Source organism: Urtica dioica, unplaced genomic scaffold (genome assembly GCF_054948205.1).
Source record: "Urtica dioica subsp. dioica isolate 48M unplaced genomic scaffold, U.dioica_male_clone48M_v1_H2 Urtica_dioica_male_H2_contig_37, whole genome shotgun sequence".
Taxonomy (NCBI): domain Eukaryota; kingdom Viridiplantae; phylum Streptophyta; class Magnoliopsida; order Rosales; family Urticaceae; genus Urtica; species Urtica dioica.
This window is the reverse complement of record NW_028297227.1, coordinates 735-25,000: the sequence shown is the minus strand read 5'-3', so window position 1 is coordinate 25,000 and position 24,266 is coordinate 735. Positions and strand designations below refer to the sequence as shown.

Below are 24,266 nucleotides of genomic sequence, written 5' to 3'. Positions count from 1 at the left end.
CAAGCGATTTAACGTCGAGCCAAGAGCACCGAAGCCTTATTTTGCTCAATGTTCCTCCGCCGAAGAAGATCACGCCCACGAGTGGTCCACCATTAAGGTAGCTTAATTATTTTACGGTAGTAATATGATTTGGTCCCAAAGTAATTTTCAGAGCAACATAGTCAATTCATTTTGTAGCCTTTTCGTCATTTAAAATAAATATCATTTTTTTTAAAATTAAATCTTTTATGTAAGTAAGAACTTTAAAAAAATTATTGCTCAACTTTAACTTTGACAACTTTGTAAGAACTTTAGAAATATTATTGCTCAACTTTAACTTTGACAACTTTGTAAGAACTTTAGAAATATTATTGCTCAACTTTAACTTTGATAACTTTGTAACTATATTAAAAAAAACTAGTTATGTTATAATACCACCATAATTACTTAGTAAGATTGCGTTTTATTTAGAAATTATGACCAACTTATCTAAGTCTTTATATTATTTTATTTATATATATGTTAAGTTATTCAATTGTTGGATTTCACTAAAAGAAAGTGTGATTTTATGTAAAAATATATTAAAATATCATGTCTTGGGCCACTTTACTACAAAAATTAGTTTATGAGCCAAATTATCACGCACATAATAGTTCAAGCACTATCTCTGTTAAAAATAAAAATCTTATAATATGAGTAGTCACAAAACAGTGTTGAGCTTATTGTGTTTTTTTTTTTCAAACACTAAAATGCTATTGCTAGTCTTCCTTCACAATTAGCTAAAAACTTTGATTTTTTTATTTTTATTTGCAAGGTAAGTAATGACGCTTCAGCGTTTCATATAAAGCATATTACTATATATGTAAATATGTTTGATTAAAGCATAATAATTACGAAATAAAATGGTTTTGAAGATTGTAATTATCTATAATATATTGAGTTATATCAACCGTAGTTAGCATAACAAAATTTGATTTTAATAATTTATTTATGTTTTGCATTAGAAATTGTACGAAGAAATGAAAACCCGAATCGAGTCAGCTGTTGAAATAGGAAAGATTCCGGAGGAGGTAAAGAAACTTCACAAGGGATTCGCCGAATGGAATTCCAATGTGAAAAAGAATGATCATCACTCAATAGTGCAGGTACGAAAATTAAGTTGTAGGAAAGAAATAAAGATCATTTTATCAACACAAAGTTGATTAATTATATTTTATTACTTTTCTCCCTCAGATTTTACTAGATGGAAGGGACGCGAAATCCGTAGACAACGACGGATTTCGATTGCCAACATTGGTCTACATGGCACGAGAAAAGCGACCCGATTCACGTCACAACTTCAAAGCCGGAGCCATGAATGCCCTTGTGCGAAATTTTTTTCCGACTCCGTGCTTTCGTTTAATTTATCATTACAAACAATGAACATTTAATAATTTGTTAAATCGGTAATATTAATAGATAAGGGTGTCGTCGGAGATAAGCAATTCGCCGTTTATTCTGAACTTGGATTGCGACATGTACTCAAACAATGCGGACACGATCCGAGAGATTTTATGCTTTTTTCTCGACGAGAAGAGAGGGCATGGATTCGCGTTCGTGCAATTCCCGCAAAACTTCGACAATCTCACGGAGAATGATGTTTATGCAAACATATTCCATGCCGCTAATGAGGTTAGTTGAGTAATTAATTAAAAAATCTTAATTCAGTCCATCCAATAATTAATCTTTTTCTTAATGCTAATTAAGATTGAGCTAGCCGGGTTGGGCGGGTTTGGGGCGGCATTATATTGTGGGACCGGGTGCTTCCACCGAAGAGAGAGTCTAGTAGGAAAGAAGTATTCCAAGGATGACAAGGCTAAATTGGAGATAGTGGAGAAAATTAAAAAAGATAATGAAGTAAAAAGTGTTGGTGATTTAGAAGAATCATCAAAAGCTCTTGCTAATTGCAGCTATGAGAATGGTACTCAATGGGGCAAAGAGGTAATAAACAAGCATTACTATATATTTGTATACTGTTAGAACATTTTTAATTGAAAAAAACCATTTTTATAAAAGGAATTTTGATTTAACCAAAATCTCATCTCTCCTATTCTACGTAATAATTCAATTATTTTTTTTTTCGCAATTGTGTACCCGGACATTAGTGAATTATTAAGTTAGTAATTAATCTCTAGTTAAGAGTAATTTACTTGTGGTGGATCTGGAGGGCGAAGGAGCACTGAATCTCGGCCCGTGTGGTCGAGGCCGAGCAAAGAAAAGGCAAATTTTGGTTGAGGTTAACCTAAATTGCAAATATATGATTTAACCAAAATATCATCAATCCTTCAATTTTTAAATTTTCATACTTGGAACCAATCCGTCTACGCAATATTCACATTAGTGAATTATTAAGTTAGTGATTAATCTCTAATTACGAGTAATCTACTTGTGGCAGATGGGATTGATGTACGGGTGTCCCGTCGAAGACATTGTGACGGGATTATCGATCCAATGCCGGGGCTGGAAATCGGTGTACTACAACCCGAAAAGAAGGGCGTTCTTGGGTGTCGCTCCGACGACTTTGGAGGTGTCTCTCATCCAACACAAGAGATGGTCAGAAGGAATGTCTCAGATATTCATGTCCAAATATTGCCCTTTCACATTCGGCCATGGGAAGATCACATTTGGTGCCCAACTAGGCTACTCTATCTATCTCCTTTGGGCTCCATTTTCGTTGCCAACTTTGTACTATCTCATCGTCCCTTCTCTCTACTTGCTCAACGGTGTTTCTCTTTTCCCACAGGTATGTCGAAAATGCCTAATCTATATTTCTTTTGGGATAATATAATAAAGGTGTCGCAAATTTGGCCATTCCGATTCCACCCGTTTTTATTGGATGTTTAAGCTAAATGAGTTCTTTAGGAAAATAGCTAACTTCAACGCTTGACATTGCTAAATACAAAACGTTTGATAAATTTTAAGTAAATAGCCGCTTTCATACGTAAATCGTATGTAAATAGCCACTTTCATACACCAAACGTTGGCTATTTACATAAGATTTACGTATGAAAGTGACTATTTACCTAAAATTTACCAAATGGCTATTTAACAATGTCAAACGTTTAAGTTGACTATTTTCCTAATTTTCTGTAGCTAAATAGCAATTGAAATTAATGGATTTACAAAATAGCCAATTTTTGTCTAAACTTAGTAACAGCCAAAATAATCTCGTATTAGGTTTGACCCAACGATAAAATATTTAAAGTGATAACTTGGTTATATACATCATCAAAAAAATTTGACGATGTAAATTTGAACCTCGACTATTTTGCTAATCAACTAGCTTCAAATTACTAGTGGAGCAGGCCGGATTTGTGATGTTATATTGCATCCCAGCCCGAGAGCAAGCTCTTAGTCCAAATTGAGCCCCGTATTTTTTTTTTTTAAATGTGTTGTAATCAAACGTTCAAATTCCTTCTTTATATTCTATTTCAGATGTATAGTCCGTGGTTCATTCCTTTCGCGTACGTTTTCGTGGCGAAAAACGTTTACAGCGCTGTGGAAGCCACGAGTTGCGGTAGCACACTGAAAGGTTGGTGGAACTTGCAAAGGATGTGGCTGATCCGAAGGACCACCGCGTATTTCTTCGCTTTCGTCGACATCATCAAGGGCAAATTGGGGTTATCGGAGACACATTTCGCTCTCACCGACAAAGTCGTGACCGAAGACGTGTCAAAGAGGTACGACCAAGAGATCATCGAGTTCGGAGGCTCTAGCCTTGTGTTCACCGCGTTGGCCACGTTGGCGCTCTTTTACTTGTTTGCGTTCCTCGGAGGAATGAAGAAGATTTTCGTGGACGGATCGGAAATCGACAAACTATTTACGCAGATTCTTCTCTGCGGGGTCGTAGTTTTGATCAATTTCCCGGTTTATGAAGCTTTGTTTGCCCGCGGAGACAAGGGTCGTTTACCAACCTCGGTCTTGTTCAAGTCTTTTTTCCTAGCTTCAGCTTTGTGCTTATTGCCTCTATGAGTTTCATTGTAATCAAACTTTTATTCTGTTTCCCAGCAAAAAAAATAAAATAAAATGATGATAATAAGCTGTTAAGCTACATTTATCTATCAAACTTAATTTGTGTAATACAAGAGGATGTATATCCAAAACTACAAAGATCAAAGGGATCTTAAATTACTAGTATTCGATTTTTGTTGTGTATTTAATTTCTTGAAGGTCCAATCTCGACAAAGAGCCTTTGCTTACCTAAAATACCATATTATTATATTTTATAAATTACCTCCACCTTTCATTGGAATAATGACATCTTTCAATCCACAATGTTCAATTGTTATTTAGCTAGAACACCATATTATATTTACAACTTATTTAAAGAGATTTATGCTAATTTTTTTTTTTTTTTTGGAAAAATAGTAGAAAGAGAATTATCTCTCGAGCCTTTGACTTCCTTCTCTGAACTATCATCTCCAACAACATGCATTGGAGTTAAAACATAAAACAATTAGTCATTCCAATAAGGGCGTCTTTTAATACCTTAATAACCTATTATATATTATATATATATATATATATATATATATATATATATATATATATATAAAGTAGAGGAATCTCCTCTACTCACAAAAATATTGTTCCTCCCTTAAAAAAAAAAAAAGAAAAAAAAAGTTCAATGGCGAAGTTGAAAAATGAAATGATGAAAAAATTTAAGTAAATGACGACTTCCATAGTGACCATAACGATGAAGAAAAATAGAGCTCTGATATTCAATCCAAGTACTAATATGAAGGAAAACATGGAATTTCAGAATTCATGGTTCTAAATTTCATTCGAGGTACATTCAATTTTTCGAACATAATTTGAGGTAAGAATGAGATCATATTTCTTTCATCTTTTAGTAGCAAATGTGACGTTTATTTATGAATTGCATTACTAAAGTTGCATTCATATTTTTCGCTACGAACCGAGAACCTTAAAAGTTGATGGTTGCCAAGCTATTTTTTTTTCAAGCTATGTATTATTCTTGGTTAGTTGAGCTCAATTGATTTCACATAATATGAACTCAAAAAGCCGAGGATATTCGATATCATTAGAAAATTACATCACACATTCCCAAAGAAAAATAAGGATCTACATTAAAACTAACATAAGAATAATTTAGAAATTTAAACCAAGGTTTCTTTTTTTTTTTTTGTGTGTTTGTTAATATAGAAAAGATAACTTCCATTTGTCATCGTCATCCAAATTTTGGTTATCGGAGCCAACTATTTCATCATCATTTTCTACAGGTCTGCAACATATCCTAGTCAAACGAACTTCTTCCTGGAATGGCAATATTCACAATATATTTCAATTCATGTTCGTACCGCCTTAAAAAGAAAAGAGAGTGATTATAAATTTATAATAATAACCGTTACTCACCTCCGATTGGTCAAAGTCGTAGCGAACTACGAACTTGCACGTACACTCTGTCGTATCGTGTACATTTCTCTCTATCCTCGCGATACGGGCGTCGATATAGAGATGGTGATTCGGTCTTTCCTGAAAAATGAATGTGCCAAATTTTTTTTAGAGCATTGATTCTCTATATTATCGAGATCTTGTTAAATAACTTGCGAGGCAAGTAATTACCTGAAAGCATAAAACCAAATCGCTGAGCTTGACCTTGTGGCACTCTGATGGTATCAAAGGAATGGATCGCTCTCTCACTCCGTCTCTCAATCTCACCCACTCGTCTTCCTCTTTACCGAAACCCGAAAATCGAACACGCACCTCCTGCGATTATTTACAAATTTTCAAATCTTCGGGTAACATAATCATGTGGAAAATCAAATTTTATTATTATTATATGTTTATCCTGAACTTTCAAACATTTTTGTTCTAAAATTCTATGGTTTTTTACACATATGCTCCGCTACATAAATGACACTTCTAACACGCCCTTGAAATCTTTAAAATATTTTATACGCTTATCGAATAACCAAGAGTGTAGCAAAAATCATACGGAAAATAAAAATACATTTTTATCCTAGGCTTTCAAACAAAATTAAATTTTCACCCCAATTTACATTATATTTTTACATTTTTATCTTAAAACTTCGTACACGCCCCCTGAGATCTGAGTGTAGCAAAAATCACATGGAAGATCAAAAATATTTCTTTACAGTTTTATCCTAAACTTTTCGAACAAAAATTAACATCGCCCCGATTCACATTATATTTTAACATTTTTATCTTAAATTATATGAAACTTTACACATATGCCCCTCCTAAACCCGTCTCTTTAAAATACGTTATACTTTATTCATATATGCGCATATTGAGCTCAAGCGGCAATAATATGTAGGTTTATGAGTAACAAAGAGTGTAGGAAAAGATTAGAATATAGAAATAACAGAGATTTAGATAAGAAGATGAATGAATGTTATATCTTACAGTTTCCCCTGAGTGGTTGATCCTGTAAGTCAGAAATGAAGCAACGTCGTACCTGAAATCACAACAAGGTTTTGTTGAATAAATAAATTTCTCGAATCGAACATAATGATGATGAATTTAGAACTACCATATTCTCACCATGCAGTGTCTTTCTCGGATCGGGCTTCAAATGCCAACTCATGAAGACCCTTAATTCTCTCACTCATATTCCGAGTTCTTTTTTCTTCTGATTCAAACATTTACCTCTGAATCACCTTTAAAAATAAAATGAAAAAATATTTATTTTAAATAAAGTTCAACCTTTGGGGTGTTGAGGGCTTTTGGGTTTCTTCAGCTTTTCGCTGTCAAGTATTGCACACGATTTCCAAATTTTTTCATCTGTTTACAAAAAAAATACAATTTTTCAATCAATTTCCAATTTGATATCATATCTACCTATTAATCTGATTTATCAGTGCTAAAAAAAAAATAATAAAAAAACCTTTAGGCTTTTCGGGTTGCTTGGTCGATTTTAATTTCGAGCTTTCGTGTTTGTCCATGAACCAGTTTTGAACCTTGAACAACGCACAAAAACATCATTCGAAACTCAAAAGAAATATACAAAAATGTTGTGAATAAATAAATAAATAAATAAAGACCTGTTCACATGTTATAACATCAGATTCTCCAGTACGGCTTGAGGAGCAACTGCCAAAAAAAAAAAAAATTATGCTAACAAAGAAAAAAGACAGTTGAAATTTCTATGCTTTTTAATTCCTTGTTTACCTGAACTTTGATGCAAGGTTCTGGAAAAATTGATCATCAAGCGATTTGTATTGATACTCGTTGTATATATTTTCCATTTCAACAATCTGAGGCTAAATGAATAAATAATGAGAAAACTGAAATAGAGAGTGAAGCGAAAGAAAGGCACTTTCTACGACTACTGAACCTGAGATAGAGTGAACTCGGACGGGACTGAGTCCACTGAGTTCGGCGAATCCGAGTCACCCATTTCTGCACTGAAAACCGACTCGGAAGGAGATTCCACCGCCGCGAGAAAAGAAATGCGTTTTAACTTTTAAGGCTATTTTTTAAAAAATATAATTAAAAAAAAAGAAATGCCTTATATTAAAAATATAACTTTCTAGAAACTCCATGATATATCTCAAAACGACGTCATATTCAGACTCTGTAGATCCTCTCTCTCTATCTCCGTCGAAACAACTTTTTTTTTTTTTTTTCTACACAATCTCCAAAGGTAACAAAACTACTTAATCCTTTCTTTCTTTCTTTGATTCAATTTATCTTTCAATCAAATTCAATAGCTTTTTCTTATTTTGAAGTCGAAGGTGTGATTTCAGATGACTATTTCCTTTCAATTTATCTTTGATGTTTATGGTTTCATGCTTTGAAAAGCTTGTTATCGTGGTTCATTGTGATCAATATAATTCATATACAATTGTAATCCCTTATCAATTTTTTTTTTTTTTTGGGGATAATTTGTTTCCTCTTTCTCTCCCACGAAGTTTCTCTATTTGCCCTAACTCTCTTAACATATTATGAATTCGATCATATTTTTTTCTCAGGCATTTTCTTGAAGATGTCCGTACTCCCCGGAGCTCTCACCGTTCTCAACTCTCCTCGATTAGCACCGCCAAGTATGCTTAAATTAATTAATTAATTAAATTATTCATTCTAAATTTGCGATCTTTTAAGTATAACCCTCAAAACCTTGCTCAGAACAAAGCTCTTTTAGGGGTTTCGCTTTCAGAGCTAGTTTCAGCTTCTCATAACTAGGAATAGGATAGCTCGGAACTGAAACAATTAACCGTTTTTATTAATTTGTTTATGTTGATATATGTGTTCAACTTTAGCTAGAGTAGAACGAGTCAAGCTAGGCAAACTCAACCCGAGAAGTGTGGTATCTTTCAATCCACTACAAGTAAACCATTTCTCGTTGAGACGAAATCGAAATCGAAGACGGTCTAGTAATATTCTCATATGCGCTTCGGCTTTGGTAAAAAGCTCTCTGTCTTTTTTTTTTTTTTTTTCTGTTTTTCCCTTCATTCCCACGAGGGCCTCGGGATATGATCGTAATTTTGATCGCTCGCTCTCGTTTCGCAGAACGCTAGATGTGCTTCGGAGCAAACCCAGACTGTCACTCGAAAAGCTCCAACGATGACCCACATGCCGAGTAAAAAACCTTTTCCGAAAGTTCTTGATTCTTGTACCTTTCGATGTGGATGTGCAATTTTGATTTTGATTTCGAGTTTTTTTTTTTTTTTTTTTTTTACGCAGCCAAGGATAAGTTACCGGATCTCGATGATGGAGGGACGGGATTACCGCCCCGTGACGACGGAGGTGGCGGCGGCGGCGGGGGCGGTGGCGGTGGAAACTATTCCGGCGGGTTTTTCTTTTTCGGGTTCCTCGCTTTTCTTGGCTTCTTAAAAGATAAAGAGACCGAGGATCCTTCGGAAAGGCGGAGGAGAAGATAAGGGAATTTTTATTTTATTTTATTTATTATTGTTATATAATCTATGGTTTTTTAAAATGCTCAAAACTATAGAATTGGTCTTTTTTTTTTTTTTTTTGTTGTATTCTTTCATAGATGATGCATATTCCTTAGAGAAAATCTCTTTTGACGCTACGAACATCGACGATGATAAGGTCAGTGACATGCGTGTTTCCATTCGCATCGTGATTAATTTCGTATAATTCCGATTTCGAAATAAACTCGGTCGTTACGTCTCGGTTCGATTATACGTTAAAAAATATCTTACCATACGAAGCTTTTTCTTCATTAGCGAAACCATGAATAAAAAATCTCGCAAAAATAAAATCGGTCGTTACGTCTTGGTTCGATTATACGTTAAAAAATATCTTTACCGTACGGAGCTTTTTCTTCATTGGCGAAACCATGAATTAAAGTCGGGTTCGCTCGAACGCTTCATTTCGCTCTAAAAAAGGAAGGCCTCGCCCGAACCCTTCGTTTTGATCTTCAAAAGCCGGGCTCGCCAGCCTCGCCCGAACCCTTTGTTTCCATCTAAAAAAAGGGGGCTTCGCCCGAACCCCTCGTTTCCTTCTCTCTGAGGGCCTCGCCTGGACCCTTTGTTTTCATTTCAAACAAGGGGCCTTACCCGAACCACCCTTTTCTATCTCATGAGTGGGACCTCGTCCGAACCCCCAGTTTCTATTTCGTAAAGGGGGCCTCACCCGAACCCCGTTTCTATTTTGTAAATGGGGCCTCGCCTGGACCTCCATCTTTTTCTATTTCGTAAAGGGGGTCTCGTCCGAACCCTTTGTTTCCGTCTAAAAAAAGGGGGCCTCACCCGAACCCCTCGTTTTCTTCTATCTGAGGGCCTCGCATGAACTCTTCGTTTCCATTTCAAACAAGGGACCTTACCCGAACCACCATTTTTTATCTCATGAGGGGGACCTCGCCCGAACCCCCAGTTTTTATTTCGTAAAGGGGGCCTCACCCGAACCCCCATTTCTATTTTGTAAAGGGGGCCTCGCCCGAACCCCCTTTTTTCTATTTCGTAAAAGGGGCCTCCCCCAAACCCCCTTTTTCTATTTTGTAAAAGGGGACTCGCCCGAACCCCCTTTTTCTATTTCGTAAAAGGGGCCTCGCTCGAACCCCTTTTTTTCTATTTCTTAACGGGGGTCTCGCCCGAACCCCATTTTTTCTATTTCGTAAAAGGGGCCTCACCCGAACCCCTTTTTTTCTATTTCGTAAAAGGGGCCTCGCCCGAACCCCCCATTTTGGTGTGCCGTCTAAATAACTAAACCCTTTTTTCTTCTTCTTTTAAAGTGCATTGTCTCTAAACAACTTGATTTCAGGGATGAAAGTGTAACTTTAATAATAGTTCATGGGCTATTTGCATTATAAAAAATACAAAATAATAATAAAAAAAAAAAACGACCGACTTTGTAAGCAAACAAATGGGGAAGAGAAACTGGAAGTTTCATTTCATAGCAAAAAGGCTCTTTGCAGTTTCCGATCTACATTTCAGAGAAGTATGAAATGATAATACCAAAGCCAAAAAAAAAAAAAAAAAAAAAGGTATCGAGTGTTAATAAACTTCGTCTTATTTTGTAGGTCTCGTCCACGTAGTTTCCGAAGTGACGGTATTTCCATAATAAACCTGCTTCGACGATTCGTCCCAATAAACCTGAAGTTATTAACCAAAAAATTAGAGTGTCAGCAAACATAGATTACCGTTTGATTTAGATAATCAACCAGCTAATAGAAAGTTTACCTTCCACCCGGTCGGGAGGCCCTTCGAGTGTTCACTCAATTGCGGGTTTGGCTCTTCGTCCTTATGTTCATCGGGCGACGTTTGACTTTTACCGCCTTCTTTTGCTTTTTGAGCTCTCCTGCGTTTCACTCGCTCCCGCCTATAGATACACAATCGCATGTCAAACATATACAATGATTAAATATAAATAATGCTAATCATCGAGAAAAGTAGGCGATACCAGTCACCACCGAGCGGCTGAAAGTTGGCGTTAGCTTTGGCCTCTCCGCTGGCAATCTGTTGAGCACGCCATTCCTGCGAACAAATAAACAAAATAAATGAGTATAAAATAAAAAAAATAAATAAAATAGACCATTGTAGAGAAATTCATTAAAAGTATTAAAAAAGAGAATACCTCTATTTCCTTTTGACGCTTCCTCTCCAACATCTCGTACGCAGTTTGCGGTTCTTCCTCAGATTCGAGCAACTCTTCTTTCGCCGCCTTCCACTGGTCAAAGTCAAACACCATAAACGGCAGTGAGTACAATAAAAAATAATAATAATAATAATAGTAAATTGGCATGCTCGGGATGGGACTTCTTGAAAATAATTTTTTTTAAGAAATAGAATTCTTGCTCGATTTCTTGAAAATAAAGAAAAAGTGGATTAGCTTACTTTGTTAACGAGACTTGAGACTTTCTTACTCGGTCTCGACGTTGTGGGTACTGCATTAGCCCGCTTTTTCGTCCGTGCAACTGAAAAAAAAAAAAAAAAAAAAAAAATCGGTCAGAATTCCATTTACGCCCATCGGAAGAAGAAAATTCTTCTGCATACTGCTAGGCCTTAGATATTGACGGTATTATCTCAATTACAGATATGGGGTGTTAAATATAGAATACCAGGAAGTTAACTAGCATTTATATTAAGAGGAATTAGCAGAGACAAGAAATATGAAATTGTAATAGAAGTTAAAGAGGAAGAAATTCTTATTTGGAGAGCTCGGACCTCTCAAATGTTCGATATCAATCTTTGTAATTCTTACGTTTTTTATTTTCAGAAAGACAACAAATACCAGTTCGTATAACGTACCATGCTCTGTAATTGGAAAATTTAACTTGACGCATGAATTATTTTAAAAAAAAAAAAAAAATTGAGTAAAAAACCTTTCTTTTTTACCTTTTGTTTGACCCTTGGTCTCAGAGACACCAGAGACTGGATTAGTCGTCGGAAACGGAACACTCTCGTGCGGCGAAATGACCGGAGGTGCTTCGATCACGGTTGCGTGGCCCGCATCGACGGCCGAGATCGCAGCAGATCCCGAGCCATCGGAAACAAGATTCCCGTACGTGATCAGAGTACCCTCGCCTTGGAATTGGGAAGCCTCGGTGCCGCTAACTCCGGGAACCGGAGGTATTGCTCTGTCTTGAAACTCGTAATAAGAAACGGGAACGATGTGATTGGTTGCCTCGGGAAGTGTGCTCGGAATAGCACCGCCGTAGTAGATCGGCGCTTCCGTAACTTGTCCGTAGAAGCTTCCGGTAGCGGTGACTTCGGTCCCAGCTTGACTGTAATACGCGAAATTCGCATCCGGGTACGATAAATTATACGGGTCCGCGTACGGAACGGGCAGCTCGTCGGGCAGCGGCGGAGGAATCTGATCGTTATCCGGCGGCGGCGGCGGGACCCACTCGTCGTCCGGGGGGAGCGGGGGCGGAACGGTCATTTCCTGCGGTGGTTCCGCGGGCTGAATTGGCTCGGAGAATTCAATGGAGCGTGATTTCTCGACATTTTCTGATGAGGAATCTTCAACTTCCATGTCGACGTCCATGTCGACATCTTCATCCTCGTTGGGGCTCGGACGACCGATAGTTTGCTCATTCGTAGGAGACACGGGACTTTGATCTTCCGAAATTACATAAACGCCCTCCTCCTCGGGGCGAGGAGAAGAATCCTTGTTTCCCGTTCCGTTAGCTTCGAGTCTTTCGGGCTCTGGGATTTCTCGACGTGCGTCATCGATAAGCGAAGATTGTGCGAGCTTGTATATTTCAAGATTAATGGAATCCTCGAGCCGATTGAGCTGCGTTTCGCAATGAGCCCAGAAGTGATGTAGAGTCGACCCGAAAGCGGACAGCGTTTTGATATCGGAAAGTCTAATCTCAACTTCCAAAGTGTACCTAGCGATGCAATCCAGATTCTCGTTCTTCGGCCTGAAACGTAAATTAATAAAAAAAAAATCAAAATGAGGCAGATGAACAGTGTGCCAATCGAAGATTTAAAACGAAAAGAAAAAGACGACCAGTTTACCTATGAACCGAGTTCAGCCTCTCTAACAAAGACTCGCAATGTCTCGCACAATTGGACGAGAGGTCTATTCCCATCTCGTCGACGAACTTCTCGGAATCGGCTTTTACGGTATTCTCGTCTAAAGATGCATCGGCGAGCCCGGAATTTGCGTAATCGTTGCTCCAATTCGCATCATTCTGACCCTCATTTGTTCCTCCTACGTTACACTGAACCGGATTCAAACTCGGGTCTTGCGTAGGAAAAATGATGTCTGTCGTATCGGGAGTTTCGTTATTAGCAGACACCTCGGCTTCTCGAGCCAACACTTCGGGTATCACCCAAGAAGTTTCTCCGGTTGCGACATTCCAATAATAGTATTGATTAGTTTCTTCGTCCATCACCGTCTGCCAGCCTGACCTCGCGTCTCCATTCAGCTCGAGATCCCCAATTGAGCCTCTCGTATCATTTCCGTTTCCGTTTCCCGTGTCTGTATCTTCTGGGCCAACCTCAATGTCAAGAGAAGCGATGAACGTATCAATCTTATGTTGTTTGACCTCGTCTGTGTTTTCTTCATCGATTTGACCTTCTCCTTTTGAAGCCCCAGCCTGGTAATCAAACAGAAAAAAAAAAAATTGGGGTGCAAAACAAAATAAAATTCTTCCCATTTATTTTACTTTTTTTAGAAGGAAATTAAAGAGGATAAAAGAAGTTCAGTTAAAACGAATAAAATAAAAAACTGGAGAGCGCTAGGCCAATCTCAAATGAGATCGAACAGGCTAAGGAAATAAAAACAGAATTCAAAGTCTAAATCCGAAGACATATCTGGGCTCCAAACATATTCTCCCAGAGATTTTCATAGTAAAAAACTTTGTGGGTTTGGTTCCAATACGCCAGCAAGAGACCAAGAACGCAACCCTGGAACAATAACCTTTGGACCATAAACTGGAATTTTTTTTCCCTAATTGTCTATATTGCTTAGTGACCGTGAGACCAATCTATTCACCCAAAGTGTTAAAATATGATCCTATGATTATCTATATAAAACGATTAGCCCATTTCAAAGCGCTACTATAGTATAAACACGGAAGTTTATGCATTAATACAACCAACAGTCAATAACAAGGGAAGACAATTACGAGTCATTTTAAAATGGACAAAGCGAGCTATAAGCGATTGACTATACCTCATCTTTATTCCCCGGAGAGGATGCTTCCTCGATAGGCCTGTCACCGGATTTCTTGTCCGAGTCGACCTCCGAATCTTCATCACTATATTGACCAAGCAATAGCAGCGGATTTTCTGGTTGACCTGAAGAAGAAAAACAAAAAAGAAGAAACACAAAGCGAAATACTAACATGTCAAACACACTTTGGAGTAGCTCAGGTACATGACATCCATATAACTTCAGATAATTTGAATCTTCGTATACTATATTGATTGAGTTTATAAAAAAAATAAAAAATAAAAAAAATTATGATCTGAGCATATATTATTCCATGAAGCCACACCTACACATGAAAGAAACCCGTCAGCAGCGTTCAAGCGAAATAAAGCCAGAGACAAACGAACCGATATACAGATTTCCTAGCAGAAATGCGTCGACCCGCCCAAAATGGACCTAAACCATTGCAAGAGATTCAGAGTTCACTTTGGAGGAGCTCAATCAGATCTGTCAAAAAGAAAAAAAGAAAGAAAAAAAACAAATCTCGGCGGGGCAATTGCGAGCAAGAAAAACGACCAAGCCCTGAGGGTTTTTTTATAGCATCCAATATATTTTCCGAGCAATACAGTCGTAGAGCACATATGTCTCTCTTCAACAGTCCTTTCGAAGAAGAAAAACTGACACGAAACCCACCTGAAGTAGATGGTGAATTGGGTGACCCAGCTCCGTGTTTTTTCGGCTCCTTATCTACTTCGACTTCATTGTCTACACTCGAGCGACCCAAATCTCCTAACATTCCGAAGAAGAAAAATAATGTGAAAGAGAATCCTAATATACAAGAGAGATAAAAAAACTCGATGAGCTCGTATCCCAAAAGTACTATGAATAGAACAGTTTGCTTAAATAAATGCTTCACAAATACTAATAACAATGTAACCAAAGCAAAACACACATTAGATTCTTCTCCAAAGAAAAAGAAACGAACTTTGCTTCTCACTGATAATGCACAATCTTCTCCAACAAACCAAAACCTAATCAGCTACATATGAATATCGTTTACGACTATAAAAATAAAAAACAAACTAACCTAGAAACAAGAAATTTCAAGCACTGAAACCGAAGAAAAACGGAACAAATCTCCAGAAATTTGAACAAAGTAACCAATGATTTTCACTAATATGATATGAGTGAGTTCATGAAAAACGCACCGATGGAGGGCTCGGCGAAGAGGTCGAGCTTGAATCTGCGACCGGCGTTGGTCTTGGCGGCGTGACGACGCTCCTTTCGCTTTCCCATCCCTTCCGATTCGAATCTCTCTGGAATCGGTTAGGGTTTTGATTTGGGGATTTTGAGATATTATTAGGGCTTTTGTTCCATGATAGATTTTTGTCTTTGTTTCTCTTTTATATTTTTAAAATAGAGATTATTAAAGTCCCCGCCAGAATGGCCGCTCACTTATTTTTCCCTCCGCCGTCACGTCGGCTGATAAGCTTTAGGTGGGGCCCACATTAATTTTTTTAAAAAAAATATATATGTGTGTATGACATTTTATTCTCGAAAATGTAAAAAAACTCGAAAAATAGACCGGTTGAATAGAAAATTAAAAAAAATGAAGTAAGTGAGAAAATTACATGCGATGCGACATAGGTGTTTTTTTTTTTTTTTTTTTTTTTTTTTAAGTAATCACTAGAATTTTTAGCGCAAATATAGTGTGTCAAAAAATGTGTTTAATGTTTATAAAAAAAAAAAATTAAATATGTGTTTTTTCTCTTCCTTTTTTTTTTTTTTTTTTTTTGAGGAAAAATGTGTTTTCTCTTTTAAACTGTTATGTTTTCACTAAATGTTATTCATGCATCCTCTTTTTACGTTTTCTTTTTAGTTTTCAACCCTCAAATTATTTTTAATTCAAATAATACAAAGAATATATAATGGATTCCTTTAAAAAGTTCCCAAACTTTTAAGAATATATTCAGACCGAACCAAAACTCCGATTATAACTGGGAGGTAATGTTCCACTCACACATCAAAAGAGAAATTCGATATAATTTTTAGTCCGGTGAATGAACGAAATATCAAACATGTTTTACACATTATTTAAAAAAAAAAAAAAAAAAAAAAATTGATGCATTATACACGACCGTTAGGTAGTAGTACTATTACTATACACGCCCTAGCTACCTTAGCGTAAATCATGATTAATAAATGAATTGATGCAAAAAAATTAGATAAAAATAAATAAATGAATACTAATAAATAAATAAATAACATGAAAAAACTATTTGTATTTTTCAATGTCTAGACAAATGTATTTTATAAGCTTCCAATTTAATAACGACAAAAATAATACCAATGCAGATGAAAACGACATATTATTTTTATTAATATTATTATTAGTTATTATTATGCTGATAAACTACACTGTCGTCAGGCTGTTTCAATTCAGCTATATTATTATTATCTCTCAGATTCGTCACCTTTCTCAAAAACCACTGCTTTTGGAGACCCAAAAAAAAAAAAAAAAAAAAAACCCCAACTATTCCTTACTGCGAAGTCTCTCAAAGTACGTTTCCTTTTCTCTGTTCTTTTCTCCATAATTCGATTATTCTTTTTTTGCAGTTATCAAGCCTTGTTGTGTTTTTTTTTTCGGTCGTGGTAAAATAGATGATTGTATTTGTTTTTTTTTCTTTTTCTTTTGCTTTATGGTACTATTGAGTTTGTTGTGTTTGTCTGGTATAAAATTTGGGATCTTGGATCTGGGTTTGTTTCTCAATTTTGATACTAGTTAGATCGGTTCGGTTGGTTATGGGTTTGTTTGTGTTTGACTTATTAGTTTCTGTGTTCAACAGAGATGGGTTGTCATATGAATAATCTCCGAATCATGGTTTAATGCGATCAAAAAACTTTAATTGATTTGTGAATTAGAAGAGTTCGAAGTCTAGAGATTGATATTGAGAATTCAGTATCAACATCGAGGTTGTGTTTCTATAACAATAAAAAATTGACATGGCTTTACAATCTATTGCCTAAATTTTTTTTTTTTTTTTTTTTGTTCAAATGCCCACAGAAGATTTATTCAGTGATATTTTGAAAGTTCACTCATTTGCATAAATTAATTGGCTCTGCAACTTGAAAGTCAAGATCTTGCAGATCTGTGTGGTCCTAATTTGATTTTTTTTTTCTTTCTTTCGTTTTGGCCACCATATTTACCAAAAAAACAAATATCTTCTCTCATGGATTTCAAGACTTACAATTTATCACACTGCAAGTGTTATCTCTTTCATTTAATGTTTGGAATTAGACCCACTTTACGAAACTCGGTGCTTTACGAAATTACTCAGGGAAATTTTACTCCGGAAAATAAAATACCGAAGATCATATTTCCTCGGATTAAAAGCTAGGAAATGGTTCACAGGTCAGCTCGTTGTTCTCGTGGTTCTTTTTTTTTTTTTTCCTCGATATATTTTTCTAGTCTCGTAAATGTTGATGGGTATTGTATTATATTCCTCGGTTTTGAAGGTACAATGGAGCGTGTTAAATCGGAGAAGAGATAATGTTGAAGTGCTTCGACGGAGTAAAGCATGTTTTCCTTTCCTTTTTACGGTGCTGCGATATCGACTTGTATAGTCAATCTCGAGGCCTCGACGACCCCGAAGTGCTAGCCCGCGAGACCGTTTGTAATGATCGCTTTAACCGTACTCAGAATATATATATATATATATATATATATATATATATATATATAATTTTTAAAAAAATTAATGTTGGATGGTTTTTGTGTCGGATTTGCTGGCAGTTAGTGTGAGCGAGATTGAAGCGCTTTATGAACTTTTCAAGAAGATTAGCAGTGCCGTGATTGATGACGGGTTGATTAACAAGGTAGGTTTGTTATCTCTCGATTCGTTCTTTGTGATATCTACTTTTATTCGGTCCCGAATCTGCTTGAAAACTACATTTTTTTTTTTTGTGACTAAACAATGCCTGATAAAATTTGAATCACTTGCCGTTTCGTTTAATTTATTGCAGGAGGAATTTCAACTGGCTTTGTTCAAGACGAATAAGAAAGAGAGCCTATTTGCCGATCGGGTACTTTTTCGATACTTTATTGTATTCTTTTCCGTTTTTAGCTTCTTTTTTTCTCTTTCCATTCCAAGATGTAAATTTTTAAAACTATTTTAATTTCAGGTTTTCGACTTGTTTGACGTAAAGCACAATGGAATATTAGGTTTCGAAGAGTTTGCCCGTGCTCTCTCCGTATTTCACCCGAACGCTCCGATTGATGACAAGATCGGATGTATGTTCATTCGATCTATTGCGTATATAATAAACACGTCAATTTTATTGGTTTAATTATCTCCCTTTACATTGCTCTTTTTTTTTTTTTTACAGTCTCTTTCCAGCTTTACGATCTGAAGCAACAAGGCTTTATCGAGCGGCAAGAGGTAAAAAAAGAACCCTTTTTGTTTTGATCTTTTCAAGTCCGATTATGTTAGTTAGTTTTAAATTAAAAAAAATGATATTTTTAATTTCGATTATGAGTAATTAGGTGAAGCAAATGGTAGTGGCTACTCTTGCTGAATCTGGCATGAACCTTTCGGACGATGTAATTGAGAGTATAATCGACAAGGTGATTATATACTATTTATCTCGAATTTTAATAATAACGAATAGTTTTTATTTTTCTATTTTTATTATTTATTTTTCATTTTTTTTTTTGGATAGACATTTGAGGAAGCGGATACGAAGCACGACGGGAGGATCGACAAGGAAGAGTGGAGAAGTCTCGTTCTTCGACACCCCTCGCTCTTGAAAAATATGACCCTTCAATACCTCAAGTAAGTTTAAACATTTAAATTTTTTTTATTTAATGATTTCTATGGGAGATATGAAATGAAGCTATGAATATTAATTTTTTGTTATTTTCGACTTTAATTCAGAGACATTACCACAACGTTTCCGAGCTTCGTCTTTCACTCGCAAGTCGATGATACTTAGAATCTTTGCTTAGTCTCAAAAGAGTTGGCATCTTCAGGTTTTTGTGGCTTGGCGTGTAAAGAAATCAACGAAAAAAAGTTTTTTTGTTTATTAGTTTGTGCTATTTGAGTGTTCCTTTATGGTAATTTTCTCAGTGACTGGGATCTCCACATTTTGCTGTCAAGTTTATTAGTTGAAAGTACACTTGTGATTGGTTTTATGTGTTCCTTCTTCATTTATAAAATTTTGGCGATTATTCTTAATTTTAATGTGATGTATATGCCGGGGGGTAAAATGATAGAGCCAAAGATAGTCAAAAACACTTTTTGTCCCTATATTTTCTTTATAGGAACACTATTTAACACTTGGATAAATGAGACTAGTCTCATTTTATTTCCCATCAAGAGAGACTTATAAAGTCGTCAAACATATCAAAGCATAAAACAAAATTCGACTGTTTTCACAGTAATTTAAGAAAGAAGTTTACCTACCAAAGATGAGCAATGTTCTTCAAATAATGACAAAAAAAGTTTGGTATAGGGTATCAGTGATGTCATTAAAATAGTGCACATACACGTTTTTCTCATCAGCCTTTAACAGCTAAGCAACACATCAGAGGACGAGAATTCAACAGAAAGAGAAACCATGCAAAGAGGGTAAGTAAAGATGAAGACCCACCAGTCTAAGCTTTTTGTTAAAACATAAAACCCCGCTAATATTAATCATAGATGTCCATTTCAACTCAAATAAAAGATTACTTAATCTGCCTCTCAGAAGTTTTGGTATTTTTTTTTTAAAAAAAAAGCTCCAAGGACCTAATCAGTAATATAGATTACTCTGTTAAAATGATCCACCAGTACAGAGAAACCATGCAAAGAGGGTACGTAAAGATAAGACCAACCAGACTAAGATTTTTGTTAAAACATAAAACCCCACTAGTCCATTTAAACACAGATAACATGATTACTTAATCTGTCTCTCCGAAGTTCTGGTATTTTTTTAAACAAACAAAAGCTCCAAGGACCTAATCAGTAAAACATAGATTACTCTGTTAAAATGACTCGACTAGAAAGAACATTATCACAAAACCATCAAAGAAGCATTTGCAAAAAAAAAAAAAAGAGTAAACTAAATAATAATATTCGCAAAACAGAACAACAATTCATCCTCAAAATAGCCACCAGGCTAAGGTGGTCAGGTTTTTGCAAAACGAAAACAAAACCCTCACACTAAAAAACACTTATATATGTAAAACAAAAGTCACTAATCATCATTATGAAATTAAAAAAAAAAAAAAAGCTTAATCAACCTCTTCCATCTTGGACCCCTCGGTGTCGGCTTCCTCGAGCGGCGGCATCTCGGCGTCGGCTTCTCCGGCGACCGCCTCGTCCTCGTCGATGCTCAGCCCGAGCTTGAGCATCCTGTGAATCCTGTTCCCGAAAGTGTTCGGGTCGTCGAGGCTGAACCCGGAAGTCAACAGCGAGGTCTCAAACAGCAACAGAACCAAGTCCTTGACCGACTTGTCGTTCTTGTCCGCGTCGGCTCTCTTCCTGAGCTCGTCCATGATCGGGTTCTCCGGGTTGATCTCCATCGTCTTCTTGCTCGACATGTAACCCGCCATGTTGTTGTCCCTCAGCGCCTGAGCTTTCATGATCCGCTCCATGTTGGCGGTCCAGCCGTACTCTCCGGTGACGAGGCAGCACGGAGAATCGACGACTCTGTCCGAGACCACGACTTTCTCGACCCTGTCGCCGAGGACGTCCTTGATCACCTTGCACAGACCCTCGAATTTCTCCTTCTGGGATTCCTTTTTCGCCTTCTCGTCCTCGCTCTCGTCGAGTTTCAGACCCTCCTTGGTGGCCGAGACGAGCTTTTTCCCCTCGTACTCCTTGAGCTGACCCACAGCGTACTCGTCGATCGCGTCGACCATGTAGAGGACTTCGATCCCTTTCTTCTTGAGGCGTTCGAGGAACGGCGAGTTTTCGACGGCCTTTTTCGACTCTCCGGTGATGTAGTAGATGTCGGATTGGCCTTCCTTCATCCGGGTCACGTAGTCCTTGAGGCTCGTGAGCTCGTCGCCGCTCTTGGTCGAGTGGTATCGGAGGAGGTCGGCGAGCTTGCTCTTGTTGGTCGAGTCCTCGTGGATCCCGAGCTTGAGGTTCTTCGAGAAGGACTCGTAGAACTTGTTGTAGTCCTCCTTGTTCTCGGCGATCTCGAAGAAGAGCTCGATGCACTTCTTCACGAGATTCTTCCGGATCACCTTCAGGATCTTGTTCTGCTGGAGCATCTCTCGGGAGATGTTGAGAGGGAGATCCTCCGAGTCGACGATCCCCTTGATGAACCCGAGGTACTCGGGGATGATCTCCTCGCAGTTGTCCATGATGAAGACTCTTCGGACGTAGAGCTTGATGTTGTTGGGCTTCTTTCGGGTGTCGAAGAGGTCGAACGGAGCTCGTTTCGGGACAAAGAGGATGGCTTTGAACTCGAGCTGACCCTCGACGGAAAAGTGCTTCACCGCCAAATGCTCTTCCCAGTCGTTGGTGAGCGACTTGTAGAAAGCAGCGTACTCTTCCTTGTTGATCTCCTCGGGTTTCCTCATCCAAATCGGCTTTTGCTTGTTGAGGAGCGACCACTCGTGAGAGACTTCCTTGATCTTCTTCTTCTTCTTCTCTTCCTTTTCCTTGTCCTCGTCGACTTCCTCGACCTTCCCTTCCTCGTCCTCCTTCTTCTCCTTGTCTTCCTCGTCCTCGTCGTCCGAGATTTCCTTCTCGGTCGTCTTCTCGACCCAGAGAGAGATCGGGTAGCTGATGAACTCAGAGTGCTTCTTGATGAGGTCTTTCAGGCGGCGCTCCTCGAGGTACTCGAGCTGGTCCTCCTTCAGGTGGAGGCAGATCTTGGTTCCGCGGCCGAGGACCTCGCCGGAGGTGTCTCGGGTCACCGTGAACGACCCGCCCGCCTGAGACTCCCAAACGTACTGCTCGTCGTCGTTGTGCTTCGTGGTCACAATCACCTTCTCCGCGACGAGGTAAGCAGAGTAGAAACCCACTCCGAATTGTCCGATCATGCTGACATCAGCGCCGGCGGCAAGGGCCTCCATGAACTCCTTGGTTCCGGACCTGGCAATGGTACCAAGGTTGTTCACCAAATCTGCAAAAAAAACGACGCATAAAAAATCGATGAACAGATAAACAAATAAATGAAAAAAGAAATTTAAGTTGATTTTAATAACTTACCAGCCTTGGTCATTCCAATACCACTGTCGATGATGGTGAGAGTGTTGTTGGTCTTGTCAGGGATGATGTGAATGAAAAGCTCCGGCTGAGAGTCGAGCTTGGTCTTATCGGTAAGACCCTCGAAACGGATCTTGTCAAGAGCCTATTATACACACACACACACAAACCAATCAATACACAGATCACCATCACGTTTCAAACAAAAATCAAATACCAGTGACTATAGTATAGACCAAAACACTTATTATTTGAACGTACACCATTTTGACCTAAATCGATCCAAACAGAAACATCATTTCTAAGCAGTATCATCAACTAGCAGTGAAACCAAATTTAATCATTCTCAGTCTGCATATGACAAGAAACTTAAATTTTCCTATACAAATCGTACACTTCACTAAGCTTTAACCTCATTTCTACCACTAAAACCGTTCTAAGCAGTATCAAGTAGCAGTGAAACAAAATTTAATCGTTCTCAGTCTGTATACAACAAGGTACTACAATTTTCCTATACAAATCGTACTCTTCACTCAGCTTTAACCTCATTTCTACCACTAAACCGCTCATTTCGGAATGATAAAACAAAATTGCTGATCTGAGACAAAAACACAACCCTAAAAAATCATGCGAAACAGGTGATACTAGAAATGATTTAAAGAAGAGCGAAACGTACATCGGAGGCGTTACTGATGAGCTCACGGAGGAAGATCTCCTTGTTGCTGTAGAAAGTGTTGATGATCAAGCTGAGAAGCTGGTTGATCTCGGCCTGGAAAGCAAACGTCTCACACTCCGCCATGGTTTTGAGAGAGATCTGAGAGAGAGAGTGAAAATATTTTTTGAACTGAGATTTAAGAGAAACGAAATGAGCGAAGATACAATGGAAGAAGAGAAAGCGAGGTTTTATATTTAATTTTCTAGGGTTTCTAGATTCTTCTATTAGACCTATTCTTTTTGGGAAATTTCTCGAATTCGTTTTTATGTTTTAATTCATGCCACGTCGGATCAAGCCGGTCTAACACGCAAAGCGGAGATTCTGTTTATTAGGGCCCAATTGTCGGCATGGCCCAAAATTAAATATCTCTTTTCATGGGCCGGCAATTATTTGACCCGAATATAAATATAAATAAATAAATGAAGACTTGACAAAAATGACACTAATATCAAAATTTTATGATGATATCGTATCTAAATTATTCGAGTTTAACACGTCAAAAAATTAGGAATAAAATTTAAAATATCTTAAATGAAAGATAGTGACATTTATTCCTTATTAATGATATTTAGGTCCAATTCCCTTAAACAAAAATTGTATTTGATTTTGATCATAATGGTAAAACTTTTTAGTCATATGAAAGTGAAGCGTAGTATTATTATGAGAATAACGTATGTCAAACGTCTAATATAAATGTACTTAAAATGAAAGAAATGAGGAGCTAGGGCTGTACAAAACCGAATCGAAAATCGGATAAAACCGATATCCAAACCGAACCGAAACCGAAATTTGGAGCCACGTCAGCTAACCGAAATTCGGATTCGTTTACAAAACTGGACCGGATATCGGATTTGATTTTGAGAAAATCTGGATATCGGATATTTAACCGATTTTTTTAATTAAAAATAAATATATATTAAAACAAATTTATGTCACTATTATTAACACATGATGGTCAAGTTGTCATAGAAGAACAAACTTCTCATATATCAACTCATACTGCTACTATAACTTGATTATGTGATCTATAAATGTATCATACAAATTCAATTGGTGTATGGTTTATTATGATCATTAGGGTAGTAATTTTAATTTTATATTATGATATTTACATGTGCAGGTAGTTGGATACAAGTGTCATTTTGAATTTTTTTTTTACTCAGTTTAGATTATGTATTGTCATTTTGGAGCTTTATAAGAGTCGTTTGTACTCGTTTTTTGGATTTTTACAAACCGGATTTGGATTTTAGAAACTGGATATCCATTTTATAAAACTG

At 37.2% G+C, this 24,266-nt stretch overlaps 6 protein-coding genes across 9 annotated transcripts; 3 read left to right on the top strand and 3 right to left on the bottom strand.

Moving 5' to 3' along the window:
• The first annotated feature begins 6 nt into the window (after nucleotides 1-6).
• Nucleotides 7-4,155, top strand: LOC149376218 (cellulose synthase-like protein E6). Its single transcript, XM_089606554.1, has 7 exons — nucleotides 7-97; nucleotides 984-1,124; nucleotides 1,213-1,344; nucleotides 1,438-1,650; nucleotides 1,726-1,959; nucleotides 2,414-2,761; nucleotides 3,454-4,155. The coding sequence occupies exons 2-7, from the start codon at nucleotides 999-1,001 to the stop codon at nucleotides 3,988-3,990; spliced, it is 1,590 nt and encodes a 529-aa protein (XP_089462680.1). The 5' UTR covers nucleotides 7-97; nucleotides 984-998; the 3' UTR covers nucleotides 3,991-4,155.
• An 863-nt stretch (nucleotides 4,156-5,018) lies between these two features.
• On the bottom strand, nucleotides 5,019-7,464 carry LOC149376217 (protein SAWADEE HOMEODOMAIN HOMOLOG 1-like). Of its 3 annotated transcripts, none has more exons than XM_089606552.1 (10): nucleotides 7,340-7,464; nucleotides 7,174-7,259; nucleotides 7,047-7,095; nucleotides 6,890-6,962; nucleotides 6,709-6,786; nucleotides 6,547-6,634; nucleotides 6,409-6,460; nucleotides 5,605-5,748; nucleotides 5,395-5,514; nucleotides 5,019-5,295 (listed from the first exon to the last, which is right to left on the bottom strand). In XM_089606552.1, the coding sequence occupies exons 1-10, from the start codon at nucleotides 7,400-7,402 to the stop codon at nucleotides 5,176-5,178; spliced, it is 873 nt and encodes a 290-aa protein (XP_089462678.1). In that variant the 5' UTR covers nucleotides 7,403-7,464; the 3' UTR covers nucleotides 5,019-5,175. The 3 variants fall into 3 exon arrangements, with proteins under 3 accessions (XP_089462678.1, XP_089462676.1, XP_089462677.1); XM_089606550.1 differs by having other exon boundaries at nucleotides 7,174-7,265; nucleotides 7,340-7,457; XM_089606551.1 differs by having other exon boundaries at nucleotides 6,547-6,631; nucleotides 7,174-7,265; nucleotides 7,340-7,457.
• A 209-nt stretch (nucleotides 7,465-7,673) lies between these two features.
• On the top strand, nucleotides 7,674-9,104 carry LOC149376216 (uncharacterized). Its single transcript, XM_089606553.1, has 5 exons — nucleotides 7,674-7,739; nucleotides 7,977-8,048; nucleotides 8,265-8,407; nucleotides 8,515-8,584; nucleotides 8,689-9,104. Exons 2-5 carry the CDS (start codon nucleotides 7,991-7,993, stop codon nucleotides 8,883-8,885), a joined length of 468 nt encoding a protein of 155 aa, XP_089462679.1. The 5' UTR covers nucleotides 7,674-7,739; nucleotides 7,977-7,990; the 3' UTR covers nucleotides 8,886-9,104.
• A 1,233-nt stretch (nucleotides 9,105-10,337) lies between these two features.
• LOC149376215 (WW domain-containing protein) lies at nucleotides 10,338-15,509 on the bottom strand. 2 transcript variants are annotated; one of them, XM_089606546.1, is made up of 10 exons: nucleotides 15,282-15,509; nucleotides 14,767-14,862; nucleotides 14,095-14,219; nucleotides 12,933-13,516; nucleotides 11,805-12,835; nucleotides 11,304-11,383; nucleotides 11,044-11,136; nucleotides 10,870-10,943; nucleotides 10,650-10,788; nucleotides 10,338-10,562 (listed from the first exon to the last, which is right to left on the bottom strand). In XM_089606546.1, the coding sequence occupies exons 1-10, from the start codon at nucleotides 15,367-15,369 to the stop codon at nucleotides 10,479-10,481; spliced, it is 2,394 nt and encodes a 797-aa protein (XP_089462672.1). In that variant the 5' UTR covers nucleotides 15,370-15,509; the 3' UTR covers nucleotides 10,338-10,478. The 2 variants fall into 2 exon arrangements, with proteins under 2 accessions (XP_089462672.1, XP_089462673.1); XM_089606547.1 differs by lacking the exons at nucleotides 14,767-14,862; nucleotides 15,282-15,509 and adding an exon at nucleotides 14,424-14,543.
• Nucleotides 15,510-16,495: 986 nt separating this feature from the next.
• Nucleotides 16,496-19,307, top strand: LOC149376214 (calcineurin B-like protein 3). The gene is made up of 10 exons (XM_089606549.1): nucleotides 16,496-16,633; nucleotides 17,412-17,485; nucleotides 17,590-17,747; nucleotides 17,867-17,949; nucleotides 18,097-18,156; nucleotides 18,256-18,364; nucleotides 18,460-18,512; nucleotides 18,617-18,697; nucleotides 18,793-18,905; nucleotides 19,008-19,307. The coding sequence occupies exons 3-10, from the start codon at nucleotides 17,624-17,626 to the stop codon at nucleotides 19,063-19,065; spliced, it is 681 nt and encodes a 226-aa protein (XP_089462675.1). The 5' UTR covers nucleotides 16,496-16,633; nucleotides 17,412-17,485; nucleotides 17,590-17,623; the 3' UTR covers nucleotides 19,066-19,307.
• An 845-nt stretch (nucleotides 19,308-20,152) lies between these two features.
• LOC149376213 (heat shock protein 90-2) lies at nucleotides 20,153-23,171 on the bottom strand. Its single transcript, XM_089606548.1, has 3 exons — nucleotides 22,951-23,171; nucleotides 22,278-22,419; nucleotides 20,153-22,191 (listed from the first exon to the last, which is right to left on the bottom strand). Exons 1-3 carry the CDS (start codon nucleotides 23,071-23,073, stop codon nucleotides 20,345-20,347), a joined length of 2,112 nt encoding a protein of 703 aa, XP_089462674.1. The 5' UTR covers nucleotides 23,074-23,171; the 3' UTR covers nucleotides 20,153-20,344.
• Between the last annotated feature and the right edge of the window lie 1,095 nt (nucleotides 23,172-24,266).